General features: G+C 35.6%; 1 protein-coding gene across 4 annotated transcripts in view; it reads left to right on the forward strand.

Annotated features, from left to right (window-relative positions):
* The window catches only part of RBM27 (RNA binding motif protein 27), a 60,960-nt gene that overhangs the window by 16,307 nt on the left and 30,768 nt on the right, over positions 1-13,885 (forward strand). For 2 of the 4 annotated variants that reach the window (XM_086413666.1, XM_086413669.1), the window contains exons 4-8: positions 2,886-2,977; positions 3,645-3,838; positions 4,735-4,998; positions 6,468-6,755; positions 10,775-10,909. In XM_086413666.1, coding sequence (XP_086269792.1) covers positions 2,886-2,977; positions 3,645-3,838; positions 4,735-4,998; positions 6,468-6,755; positions 10,775-10,909 — 973 coding nt within the window. The remainder of the gene's footprint in view (positions 1-2,885; positions 2,978-3,644; positions 3,839-4,734; positions 4,999-6,467; positions 6,756-10,774; positions 10,910-13,885) is intronic. The other 2 variants (XM_086413668.1, XM_086413670.1) reach the window with 1 other exon arrangement.

Here is a 13,885-nt window from a genome sequence, read left to right on the forward strand (position 1 = left end):
CCTCATAAATATTTAGTAGGTATCTCTAAAAGGTTATATTTTTAAAGCCTCCAAATATTCTTGTATATAAAAGTAACAATAACTCCTTAATATCAGATACCCAGTGTTTAAATTGCTTATTGTTCGTAAATGTCCATTTTTTTCCCCATTTGTTTGAGTCAAGATCTAAATAATCAAGTTGGCTGAAGTGTCACTTTTTTTTTTAATTCCTTCTTACATATTCCCTCTCACTTCCTTCATGCCAAGGTTACTGCTACTCTTATTTCTAATACAGTATGAAGAAGTGAAGTTGCTCAGGCGTGTCCAACTCATTGCCACCCCATGGACCGTAGCCCACCAGGCTCCTTGGTCCATGGGATTTTCCGGGCATGAATACTGGAGTGGGTTGCCATTTCCTTCTCCAGGGGATCTTCCCGACTTAGGGATCGAACCCAGGTCTCCTGCATTGTAGGCAGACACTTTACTGTCTGAACTACCAGGGATACAGTGTATTCTTGTTTTTTTCAGTTTATGTAATAAGAATCATACAGACTTTTTTAAAAATCTATACAAATCAAGCATTTTATTTATATAGCAAGAAAGCACTCATTTGTTCTCAACTTAAATATACTTGAGATTAAAAATCATGTTTGACAATGTACTGCAGGATGCTGAATAAGACTTCACCCATATTGCTTTGGATTTCTTTGTATATTTTCCATACCCATAGGAATAATTAATTTAACTTCCTTAACCTACTGGATGCTCCCTGGATGTAAAAGTCTTACACTCTTTTGTCTAGCTTCCTTAGCTTATTTTTACATGAGATTCATTAGTATTGTGCATGCCCTTTTGACTTTTTTAAACAGCTTATTGATACGTAATTCACCAGCTTTACAATTCACCTATGTAAAATATACAAATGTGATAATTTTCATTGTATTCAGAATTGTATAACCATTTCCATAGTCCATTTTAGAACATTTTCAGCATCTAAAAAAGAAACTTCATGCTCATTAAGCCATTACTTCCAGGTCTTCCAGTCCCAGTCCCCACCCCAGGCCATATACTAAACTATTTTCAGTCTCATTAAATCTGCTTATTCTGGACATTTCGTATAAATAGAAGTACGTGGTATGTAATCTTCTGTGGCTGGCTTCTTCTGCTTAGCATAACACTTAAAAGGTTCCTCCACATTGTAACATGTATCAGGACCTCTTTTATTTTTCATGGCTGAATAATATTCCATTTTATGAATATATCACATTTTCTTTATCCAGTCATCAGTTGATGGATATTTGTATTAATAGGCAAATAGTTAGTACTTTTTATCTATCATAAATAATACTGCTATGAACATTCATGCACAGGTTTTTGTTTGGCTTTATGTTTTTATTATTTTGGGTCCTTTAACTTTTGAAGAATAGGTTTTCCTATTAGAAAAACTAATTATTAGTTTAGAAAATTACTTCCCTAAAATTAGGAAAATTCAAAGAGGAAATTAATAGATGTCCATTAAAAAAAACTTTAGAGAATATACAAAAGCAAAAAGAAGGATAAAGTTCTCCAAGTTGATATCTTTTAAGTCTCTTTATATCTTTTAACCCCCCGCTTCCTACTTACTTATATAACTCTCTTCTTTTCATCACCCCCTTTTTTCCCTTAAATTTTATTTTGCTGAAGAAACTCAGTCATTTGCTGAGCAAGTCATTTTGCTCAGCAAAAAACTGAGTCGTTTGCTCCAGACGCTGGAGTTTTTTACTCTGGATTTTGCTGATTGCATCCTCTGTATTTCCTGTGAATTGGTAGAGAAAATGATTTTTAAATATAGTTTAATAATTGTAGAATGTTTTTGTCAGCAACATATGGTTGTCATATTGTGGCTGCCATTTTATGTTGCCTGGATTTTACTAAATTGTTATCTTCTGTTCCATTCACTCATTTCCTGATTTGTGCATTTTTAAACGAGCCTCTCATTAGATGGGCATTTGTTTAGCTCTTCCAAATGTCTTCATTTGTCTTAATTTCCCTCTAGTAAAGGCCATATATTTATTTTTTTACTTATTTATTTTTGCCTGTGCTGGGTCTCCGTTGATCATGTAAGCTTTGTGTAGTTGCAGGGGCTACTCTCTAGTTGTGGTATGTGGGTGTCTCATTGAGATGGCTTTTCTTGTTGTGGAACACAGGCTCTCAGTACCTGGGCTCAGTGGTTGTGGTGCATGGGCTTAGTTGCCTGAGGCATGTGGGATCTTCCCAGACTAGAGACTGAACCCGCGTCCCCTGCATTGGCGGTGGATTCTTTACTACTGGACCACCAGGGACGTCCCATGTATTTGTTTTGAGATTAACTTGTGTTTAAAAAATTTTAATAGAATCACTAGTTCTGTATTTCTGGTCAATCTTGACTTCAAGTTTTAAAAGAAGCCTTAACATTTCTAATAATTCTGATACCATTTTTCCATAATTCACACGAAATACTTAGTTTTATAGCAGTGGTTAAATTAACCATTTGTTCCTTAAACTTTGTCTGTGAAATAAATCTAAAGTTCTCCTCAAATGAATTATATTGTGAATATATTTTATAATTAGGAAAACACACAAACCATTTTACTATATGATACTTAGAAGTAGAGATTTGTTATTTTTACTGTTATATTTTAAAGAATGAATTAGTTTTCCTCCTACACTGCTATTAGGGTGAGATTTAAAATTTAACATATTGCTGTTAAAGTAATTTCAACATCTTTTTTTACTTCTTCCTGTTGGCCAACTTTGGGGGATGTGATTTGATTGTAGTATTTAAATATATTTATGCCCTCTCTTGTGGCCAGAAAGATTTATCAGGTGGATGTGTTTTATAGTTTATGGAAGAACTGTTCTTGTTTCTAATGAATATTTTCTTGTAGGTATTTCAGGAGCCAGCAGAGGAAGAACGAGATGGCAGAAAAAAGAAATACCCTAGTCCCCAGAAGACTCGTTCAGAATCTAGTGAACGAAGGTTTGTGTTTATCTTTAATTAGGAAAACATTGATAACTCACTTTCCAGTTACCTTATAAGGACATTAGCAGGATTTTTGACATATGCCCTACTCCTCTCATTGTAAAATGATTAAAGACGTAATTTTTTTTTCCATTCCCTGTGTTTTTTGTCTTTGTCATACTTTCTCTTCTTTTATAAACAATAATCATTATGTGCTTTCCCCAGGAGCTCAGAGGTGGGAGCAGTCTCCTTAGAGAATATTAATGAAATGTTCCATTTGGTTAGGGGTGCTCAGTATTAAAATTGTCCATAGCATTTTATATTACAAGTAGTGCAGTTTATATCTTGATTCATCAGCCTACCATCAAAAAATTAGTTTTTGTTTAGGAACTCTTTGTTTTGAACTTTTTGTCTTTTCTAGTTTTAAATATGTTTTTCCTTTTACCCCTCCCCATGCTTTGGATTCACCTCTTTTTTTTATTTCTCCCCACCCAGTATACTTGAAGGGAATGTTTTTTCTTTTTATGTAATGGATTAGAGGAATTACGCAGTGGTTTTACGGCTCTCTGGAAAAGCTTAGAAGTTACGAATTTTGATGAATCACAGAGGATAATTCATATTCCAGATTTGTTTTCTGTCCTGGTTTCTGTAGTGTACCTATGGCTTTCATATCTGTATATTACAGGACACGGGAGAAGAAAAGAGAAGATGGCAAGTGGAGAGACTACGACCGGTACTATGAGCGGAATGAACTGTACCGTGAGAAGTATGACTGGAGAAGAGGCAGGAGTAAGAGCCGGAGTAAGAGCCGAGGCCTGAGTCGAAGTCGGAGTCGAAGCCGGGGGCGCAGCAAAGACCGGGATCCAAATAGGAGTGTTGGTGAGTCCAAGTGGCTTCCCCCTAAAACTCCATAGTTGCTTGTCTTCTTGTATCACAGGGGTGTCAGAATCCCTTTGATGGAAACATTGAAGGCAACAGGAGAAGGAGGCGGCAGAGGATGAAATGGTTAGATAGCATCACTGACTCGATGGATATGAATCTAAGCAAACTCCGGGATATAGTGAAGGACAGGCAAGCCTGGCATGCTGCAGTCAGTCCGTGGGATCGCAAAGAGTCAGACATGACTTAGGGACTGAACACCAACAAGCAACCTTTAATACATCTGAGCAATGTAAAATCTGGAATTGTGTCACAAAAACTTGATTTTTGTTACAAAGTCAGGGCTCTGTTCTCAGGGTGGAGTCAAAGGAGTTTGTCTAAAAAGAAGCCATTTGTTCATGTATCATAGGACATGTCTAAATTTAAGTCATTTTGTATAATTGAAACATGTGTCCTTTAATCAGCAAAACTATTACTGGTGGGAGAGGGTTGTCTCTTTCTGTACCCACACCCCCACCCCCTGCCTGAAAATAATTGATTTGCTTTAAGGTTGGCTAGAGTATTTAAAAAGAAAAAAATTGCGGTAGATCAGTTTGAAAGTCAGTTCTTAGCATTCTTACTAAGTCAGTAGAGAAACTGATCTTTCTTCATTATGTATTGATGTTGATATATCAACATTGTTGTTGTAAAAGATGATTTTATACAAGTTACTTGGTCAAGACCCATCACATTGTTGATGTTCCTGGTTTTAGACTATAGTAATAATGAGAGCACTTTAAAATATGGACAGCTCGGTAAATTTACTTCAGTATTCTCATCTTGCCTTTTCTGTGAGAAAATACAGTTTAACAATATAGAAATCTGGTCTTACTTGTTTCTTGTCTTTGTCTCCAAAGCAGAACATAGAGAAAGATCAAAGTTTAAGAGTGAAAGGAATGACTTGGAGAGCTCCTATGCGCCTGTGTCTGCACCGGCTCCGAACTCTTCTGAGCAGTACTCCTCGGGGGCGCAGTCTATTCCCAGCACTGTGACTGTGATCGCACCTGCGCACCACTCTGAAAACACAACGGAGAGTTGGTCTAATTACTATAATAATCATAGCTCTTCCAATTCTTTTGGTCGAAACCCACCACCAAAGAGGCGATGCAGAGATTATGATGGTAAAACTTCTCTTTTATATTGTACCCCAGAGTACTAGTAAAGTAAATGTTGCTAGTAGTACATACCATTTCATTACAGTCTGGATGTTATTAAAAGGGATGAGTGAGGAGGAGAATCTCTTTGGCATATGCTTCTTTACTTGTTGGATGTAATAGTTTGGCTCTTGTTAACAAAGTGTTCAGATTTGACCCTTTAATTTATGTTTTGTTTTCCTCTTTACTTCCGACACTGTAATTACACTGCAGAATTTGGTAGACACTAGGAATGGTCATTTTTTTGTGTGCTGTTTGACCCTGGGGATTTGTTAAGCATGTATAACCTACTTACAGTTTTAACTTGCTAACTTTCCATTTGAATGAATGGATTGGTGTTAATGTGTGCATTTATTTTAGTTTTTTATTATGGGAATATTTTAAATATTGACAAAAATTCACAAGGTAATATAATTAATCCTAGCGTATCTGTGACCTCATATCAACAGTTGTCAACTCATAGGCAGTCTTGTTTTCATGTATACTTCCACAGCTCCCAGGCTATTTATAGCAAATGACTAGACATCATAACATTTTTCTTTAAATATAGAATGTATATATTTTTTCTTTTTATTTATTTTTAAGTAGGGAATAGAATCACGTGATTCAGGCATTAACTCACCCCTACCCTGGTCTCCCAGCCCCAAAGATCTTCTCAAAGCCAATTTTATGTTGTCAGTTTCTTGTGTATCTTTCCACTTAATCTATGCATGTGTACATAAAAACATATTCTCCCCCACTCTGTTTTTAACATAAATGGTATTGTACTTTATACTATTTATACTTCATTCATACTATGCATTTTGTTTTTCTTTCACTTAACATTATTTCCTGGCAGTCATCCTATGTAAATATAGTAACTATAAAGAGCTTCTTCAGCATTTTTTTTTTTAATACTTCTTTGTATGTTCTATGTACAAAAATGTGTTTAAACTTACGACACTTTTGGGATGTTTCAGATATTTTGCTGTTACAATTCTGCAGTGAATAACCTGGAACATAATACTCAGTTGAATAATTTAAAGTTTCAACTTATAGCAAAAATTGTTGCTTTAGAATAATATCATGAAAGTAGATAGTTGAAAGTAGGTCATCTAATTCACATTCCTTATCCTCTCTACCTTTGTTAAGTTATTTAAAATATCTGAATTTTTATTACGAAAACTCAGTAGCAAATGGGTTAATCTGATAGTGGTTGGTAGCCTGCTTTTGACCTGATTATTTGCTGTCTCAGTAAAGCATAGTGTCACAGTATAGCAAGTAGAGAGTACACCTGTTCCTACCTCAGGAATATGCAATGGTAACAGAATAACACTAAGAAGGCTTTAAATTCCTTGCACAAAAAGCACTCCATAAATCAGATTGGTGGATGTTTCAGGGAATTGTTTGCTGAACTCAGTGTAGATCATAGTGAAATTTATCTTTGATTCTTACAGAAAGAGGATTCTGTGTACTTGGTGACCTTTGTCAGTTTGATCATGGAAATGATCCCTTGGTTGTTGATGAAGTTGCTCTACCAAGCATGATTCCTTTCCCTCCACCTCCTCCTGGGCTTCCTCCTCCACCGCCTCCTGGAATGTTAATGCCTCCAATGCCAGGCCCTGGCCCAGGCCCTGGTCCAGGCCCGGGCCCAGGCCCAGGCCCAGGCCCTGGCCACAGCATGAGACTTCCTGTTCCCCAAGGACATGGCCAGCCTCCACCTTCTGTTGTGCTTCCCATACCACGTAAGTATATGTATAGTTTCTTTAGTGAAGAATATTTAAAGGAATCCATCCCTTTTATGTAACTTGACACTAGATTTTAAGAATTTGAAAAATAAATTATTAATAGAATTTGGAATATATTCCCATAATTAAGATGTTCTTCCCTTTTTTCTACCCAGTGTCATATTGCATTATTGCATTATTTATAGTACCTCCAAGTGTAAATTTTATTAGTAGTGCCCTAACCTATATTGACCTGGAGTCAAAATCTTGCTCGTTGATAGAAAGCCAGCATTTTGAAGAGGTCAGAAAAAAAAGAGTATGCCAGTAGTTTAGTGAAAGTTCCATCTTTAAAGGGGAGAAGGAAATGGCAACCCACTCCAGTATTCTTGCCTAGAGAATCCTGTGGACAGAGGAGCCTGGAGGGCTGCTGTCCTTAGGGTCGCACAGAGTCAGACACGACTGAAGCGACTTAGCAGCAGCATCTTTAAAGAAAATCTCTAAGAGAATATTGAAATACTCTTTAAAACATTTTGTTATGGGACTTTTCTGGGTTTTCTTCTTCCAGTTATATTAATCTATATACATACAGCACTGTATAGTTTAAGGTGTCAGCATACTGATTTGATTTGTATACATCATGAAGTGATTATCACGGTAAGTTTAGTGATCATCCATCATCTCATATAGGTATAAAATTAAAGAAATAGTAAAAAATTTTATTTTTCTTACGATGAGCACTCTTAGGATTTACTTTGTTAACAACTTTCATATACAACATTGAGCAGTGTTAACTATATTTATCATGTTGTGCATTATATCCCTAGTACTTATTTATCTTATAATTGGAAGTTTGTGTCTTTTGACTGCCTTCATCCAATTTCTCTTCCCCTTTATGGAAATTTTTGAATACACACAGATGTAGAATAATAATATACCATGTTTCATCATCTAAATTCAATGGTTAATATTCATCTGTTTTTGTCTCATTTATTCTTCTTGCCTGCCCCACACAATTTTTTTTACTTTTTTTCCCTGAAGTATTTTTCAGATATCAGAGCATTTCACCAGTATGTACTTCGGTATGAATCTCTTTACTGATAAAAGACTTCCAAAAAAAAGGGGGTCAATATGCTGTTATCAAATTCACCAAAATTAGGAGAAATGTTTAAAAATGATCATTTCAAAAAAAACAGTTGCTAGTTGAGCTAAAACAGAAATAAGACTGAATTTTTAAAATATAACTGAGAAAATTCTGGAGCAGTCATTTTACGTGTGTCGGTTCAGTTCAGTCGCTCAGTTGTGTCCGACTCCGTGACCCCGTGGACTGCAGTACACCAGGCTTCCCTGTCTATCACCAACTCCCGAAGTTTACTCAGACTCATGTCCATCGAGTCCGTGATGCCATCCAACCATCTCATCCTCTGTCATCCCCTTCTCCTCCCTTCTTCAATCTTTCCCAGCATCAGGGTCTTTTCACATGAGTCAGTTCTTCGCATCAGGTGGCCAAAGTATTGGAGTTTCAGCTTCAACATCTGTCCTTTCAATGAACACCCAGGACTGATCTTTAGGATGGACTGGTTGGATCTCCTTGCAGTCCAAGGGACTCTCAAGAGTCTTTTCCAACTCCACAGTTCAAAAGCATCAATTCTTCGGTGCTCAGCTTTCTTTATAGTCCAACTCTCACATCCATACATGACTACTGAAAAAACCATAGCTTTGATTAGACAGACCTTTGTTGGCAAAGTAATGTCTCTACTTTATAATATGCTATCTACGTTGGTCATAACTTTTCTTCCAAGGAGCAAGTGTCTTTTAATTTCATGGCTGCAGTCAACCATCTGCAGTGATTTTGGAGCCCCAAAGTAGTCTGTCACTGTTTTCACTGTTTCCCCATCTATTTGCCATGAAGTGATGGGACAAGATCCCATGATCTTAGTTTTCTCAATGTTGAGCTTTAAACCAACTTTTTCACTCTCCTTTCACTTTCATCAAGAGGCTCTTTAGTTCTTCTTGGCTTTCTGCCATAAGGGTGGTGGTGTCTGCATATCTGAGGTTATTGATATTTCTCCCGGCAATCTTGATTCCAGCTTTTGCTTCCTCCAGCCCAGTGTTTCTCATGATGTACTCAGCATATAAGTTAAATAATCAGGGTGACAGTACACAGCCTTGACGTGCTCCTTTTTCTATTTGGAACCAGTCTCTTTTTCCATGTCCAGTTCATGTCCAGTTGCTTCCTGGACATGACGTGCTCCTTTTTCTATTTGGAACCAGTCTCTTTTTCCATGTCCTTTTTTCATGTCCAGTTGCTTCCTGACCTGCATACACATTTCTCAGGAGGAGTGTAAGGTGGTCTGGTATTCCCATCTCTTTAAGAATTTCCCACAGTTTGTGGTGATCCACATACTCAAAGGCTTTGGCATAGTCAATAAAGCAGAAATAGATGTTTTTCTGGAACTCTTTTGCTTTTTCGATAATCCAACGGATGTTGGCAATTTGATCTCTGGTTCCTCTGCCTTTTCTAAAATTAGCTTGAACATCTGGAAGTTCACGGTTCACGTACTGTTGAAGCTTGGCTTGGAGAATTTTGAGCATTACTTTACTAGCGTGTGAGATGAGTGCAATTGTGCGGTAGTTTGAGCTTTCTTTGACATTGCCTTTCTTTGGGATTGGCATGAAAACTGACCTTTTCCAGTCCTGTGGCCACTGCTGAGTTTTCCAAGTTTGCTGGCATGTTGAGTGAGGTACTTTCACAGTGTCATCTTTTAGGATTTGAAATAGCTCAACTGGAATTCCATCACCTCCACTAGCTTTGTTTGTAGTGATGCTTCCTAAGGCCCACTTAACTTCGCATTCCAGCATGTCTGTCTCTAGGTGAGTGATCACACCATCGTGATTATCTGGATCATGAAGATCTTTTTTTTACATGTGTACAGAGGTATAAGAAAATACCTACCTGAAGACATTTAATGTTTTAAGAGTTGGCAAATTATTTGAAAAAATGGTTACCATTCAGTTTATTTAAGTGGTACTTTTTCAATTCTTTTTAAAATTTTTAATTTTTAAAATTATTATAGGCTCACTGGAAGTTGCAAAAATAGTTTAATATGACATCATGTACCCATTGCATAGCTTTCCTGCAGTAAAATTCTTTGTAGAACACATTTCATTAAAATTGATAAAGGTTTGTATACATTTAATGCATAGATTTGGTCAACAGCAATATGGTTCTTTTAACAGTGGGTTGTGAGTATTTAATATTGTCACATAAATGGTATAATTGTAAAGCTCAAGTTGAGATTTAATTTCTCAGATAAAAAGGCATCTTTGATGTACAGAAATTCTCACAATAAAAGATCCTACGTCATTTGGGGGAACATATCTGTGTAAAAGTTAAATCTAAGAGTGTTGTTTCCCCCTGAACACTTTGCCAAGAAAAATTTCAAGGAAACAAATACCATCTAGCTTCTACAGTTAGCACTTTACTATCCCCTAAAGAAGGGAATGGCTACCTACTCCAGTATTCTTGACTGAAGAATTCCATAGACAGAGATGCCTGCTGAGCTACAGTCCATGGGGTCGTCAAGAGTCAGACATAACTGAGTGATTCACACTTTCTTTTTCATGTTGTGTCATCATATATCTTTCCATCTCTCCATTTTTAGTTTTAATGCATTTCACAGTACATTCTAGACATAGATATACTCAAATATATTTATCATTAATTTAAGAGTTCTATAGAACTTTATTATCATCCCAGAAAGTTTGTTCAAATCTCTTGGCCATTTTCTACTCCCAGCCTCCAGATGCAACCAGTTCTGCCCTTTTTCCACCCTAGATTAGTCTATTACAGAACTAAAATGTCATTTAAATTAACAATCCTCTGAGTGCTCAAGCCTGCTCATATCAAATTTCTTTATTCTGTTCTAAACCAAAGTAGGTATTTTATATGTGAATATCCTTATTGTACTTGGTGTAGTGAGTGTTTTTATTATGTAGCAAACATTACTGCTCTAGCTCTCACTTTTTGTTGTCTGTAGGACCACCCATAACACAGTCAAGCTTGATCAACAACCGTGACCAGCCTGGGACAAGTGCAGTGCCCAATCTTGCACCAGTAGGAGCAAGACTACCTCCTCCTTTACCCCAGAACCTCCTTTATACAGTGTCAGAACGTAAGTACACATTTGATTTATTAATAAAATTGTTAGGGCATAGAAAAGCCAGACGTTTTCTCAGAACACTTAAAAAAATACAGTTAATTTCTATTTTAAGGACTATCTATACAAAATTATACTTATGTTTACAGGGCAATTTACTGTGTGGTTATGTTCTGTAACTGTATTTTAATTTTGTGTGATGATGGGAGAGAAGGACAAGGCCTTCTGTATTGGAGAAGTCTGCTCTGCTATAGTGTAGCAACATTCTTCTGCTAAAGGAATTATATTTTGAAGCTTCTGTTCAAGAATTGTTCTTCTGATTGAATTTCCAAAGCCTAAGACTTACCTCCTAAGAGCATACAAAAGATCGCATAAAATACACCTAATTATTTAACTTGTAATGCTGAAATGAGCATAGCATCATTTAAACTATAGTATTTAGTGGTTAGACTATCTTGTAACATTGATGCTTAACTGTAATAATATGTTTTTCTTGAATCCTGTCTTTTATTTTTCATAGTTTTGGTTACTGTTGTTTTTAGTTTACAAAGGCTTAAAAGAAAAATTTCTTTCTTCAGAAACCTAAAAATAAAGTAGTTGGTTGTTAAAACTGTCAGACTGTGAGAATTTCTTTACAGAGCTAGGTAACTTTATAAATTCACCTTTTTTGTAACTGTGTTTATCATAAACATTTCTTCATCTCTGTCATGACCTAGGGAGGCAACTCAGGAAAGTAATTAAGCTTAGATTCAAATTCCAGTTCCATCATTTACGTCACTATGACCTTAGGCAAGTTGCTTAACCTCTTTGCATCCTAATTACCTCTTTTGTAAAAAATAGAAATGATAGTAACATTACTCACCTCATTAAGGTTATTTTGGGGAAACATGTTATATGTTAATACATATAAAGCATCTAGAATAGTATCTGGCACCTTAAGCTATACATAAGGAATTATTGTTATAGTTTTGTAGTTATGATTGTCTCCATAAATTTCAGCCTCTCCGAAATCAAAACCTATTATTTTCCTCTAAGTCTCCATTACCTCCACAATCCCTGTCTTTATTTGCTAATGTAAATAACACCCACCTAATCACTTAGAATTGAAAACCCTATCATGACTGACTCATTGCTTTGCTTTTTTATTTCTAGTTAATTGAAAAATTCTTCCTCTTTTTCTTAGATGCATCCTTTTCTCTTTCTTCCCGCTATGGTTTCTGCCCTCATCCACACTTGAATCACTTCACATTTTTATTATTGCTGCAATCTTTTTGACTCCAATATATTTTACTCCCACTTTCCCTCCACGTTACACCATATAATGCTGCTAAGCTAGTTGCCTGAGAGAACCAACCAGGACAGTTCCTATGAGAATTCTTCAGTGCTGCTGTTCCTCCTGTGTTCCGCTATGCTTTCTCAGGACAGAAACCATATATGATAGTTAAATAACTAGCCATTTTGTTTTACTTTTAGTGTCTCACAGTCTTCTAATTACTATAGTATCTTGTTACGGTGCTTATTTTACTGCTCTCTTTTTTTAATTATGGGCGATTTCAGACATATATAAAAATAAAGAAGGTAGTATAATAAACTCCCATGTTCCCATCACTCAGCTTCAACAGTTACCAATCTTGTTTCATCTTTCCCCTCCCTAAATCAGCTCTTAGCATTATTTCTTAGTGCTTTTGGACTTGTAAATATGAAAAATGGGTTATTTATCTGAAAGTCTTTTGCAGATGACACATTTTCATATTGTTAAATTTAGCATTTTGACTCATAAAACTTTCATTTTGTTTTTAATTTATAAAAAAAGTGGCAATTACGATTTATTTTGATATTGTTAAATTTAACATTGTGATTCCATTTGAATTTTTCCTCCAACATTAGATTTTATTTTCTACTTCAGATGTATATCTAATTTTGTGGCACAAAATCCAGCGCTTTTTTTTTTTCAGCTTTTTAAAAAAATTTCTGTTGGAGTATAGTTGATTAACAATGTAGTGTTCGTTTCAGATGTACAGCAAAGTGAATCAGTTACATTTATACATATATTCACTCTTTTTTTTAGATCCTTTTCCTGTATAGGTCATTACAGAGAATTGACTGGAGTTCCTTGTGCTATATACTAGTTCCTTACTCGTTATCTATTTTGTATATAGTAGTGTGTATATGGCAATTCCAGTCTCCCAGTTTATCCTCCCTGTCCCACACTTCTCTTTTTCCCCTAGATAGTCATAGGTTTGTTTTCTATATCTGTGAGTGTTTGTTTTGTAGATAACAAAACAAAATATTTCATTTTGTAGATAACAAAACAAAATATTTCATTTGTACCATTGTTTTAGATTCTACATATAAGCGATAGCACATGATTATTTGTCTTTCTCTGTCTCAGTTACTTGACTTAGTATGACAAAAGCTCCCTTTTGGTTTTAATGAAAAAATATTATAAAAAAATTGTAGTTAAAAAAAATTATCATTAATATTCACAGCATAGAAAGTGTGTATAAGTGAAGAACAGCATATCATATGATAGTTGTGAAAATTTAATCAATAGGGACCCAAATAAACATAGATAAATGAAATCTGGTATTGTAGAGGTAGGAATAGGGTCTGTTCAATGCTCGGTACTGGGAATATGAGTGAGAGATGATTTTTCTCCGAAGAAGCTAAAAATCTAATAGTGGGAAAGAAATATGTCAAAAATTACAAACTCACAAAAAACCAATTACAGTGTATTTTGGTGTTAAAAATAAAGCAACAGAGTGCCTCAGAAATACATGTAACAAAGGAACTAATTCTGCCCGAAATAAAACCTTCATCTAGTCTAATTGTCACTCAGTTTTGAAGAGCACAATTGGATGTTAAAAGAAGAAAAAGAATTTCCCCACTGTATAACTGTGTAGGGTATATGGGGCTCCTGGCAATGCTATTTAAAACTTAATGGCAGGTATGGTTATAATTTAGAAAAAAACATGAAATTTGGTTTTTGTT

Source organism: Bos grunniens, chromosome 7, assembly GCF_055505025.1.
Source record: "Bos grunniens cultivar Pamir isolate PY7600 chromosome 7, Bosgru_T2T1.0, whole genome shotgun sequence".
In the NCBI taxonomy this organism is placed as follows: domain Eukaryota; kingdom Metazoa; phylum Chordata; class Mammalia; order Artiodactyla; family Bovidae; genus Bos; species Bos grunniens.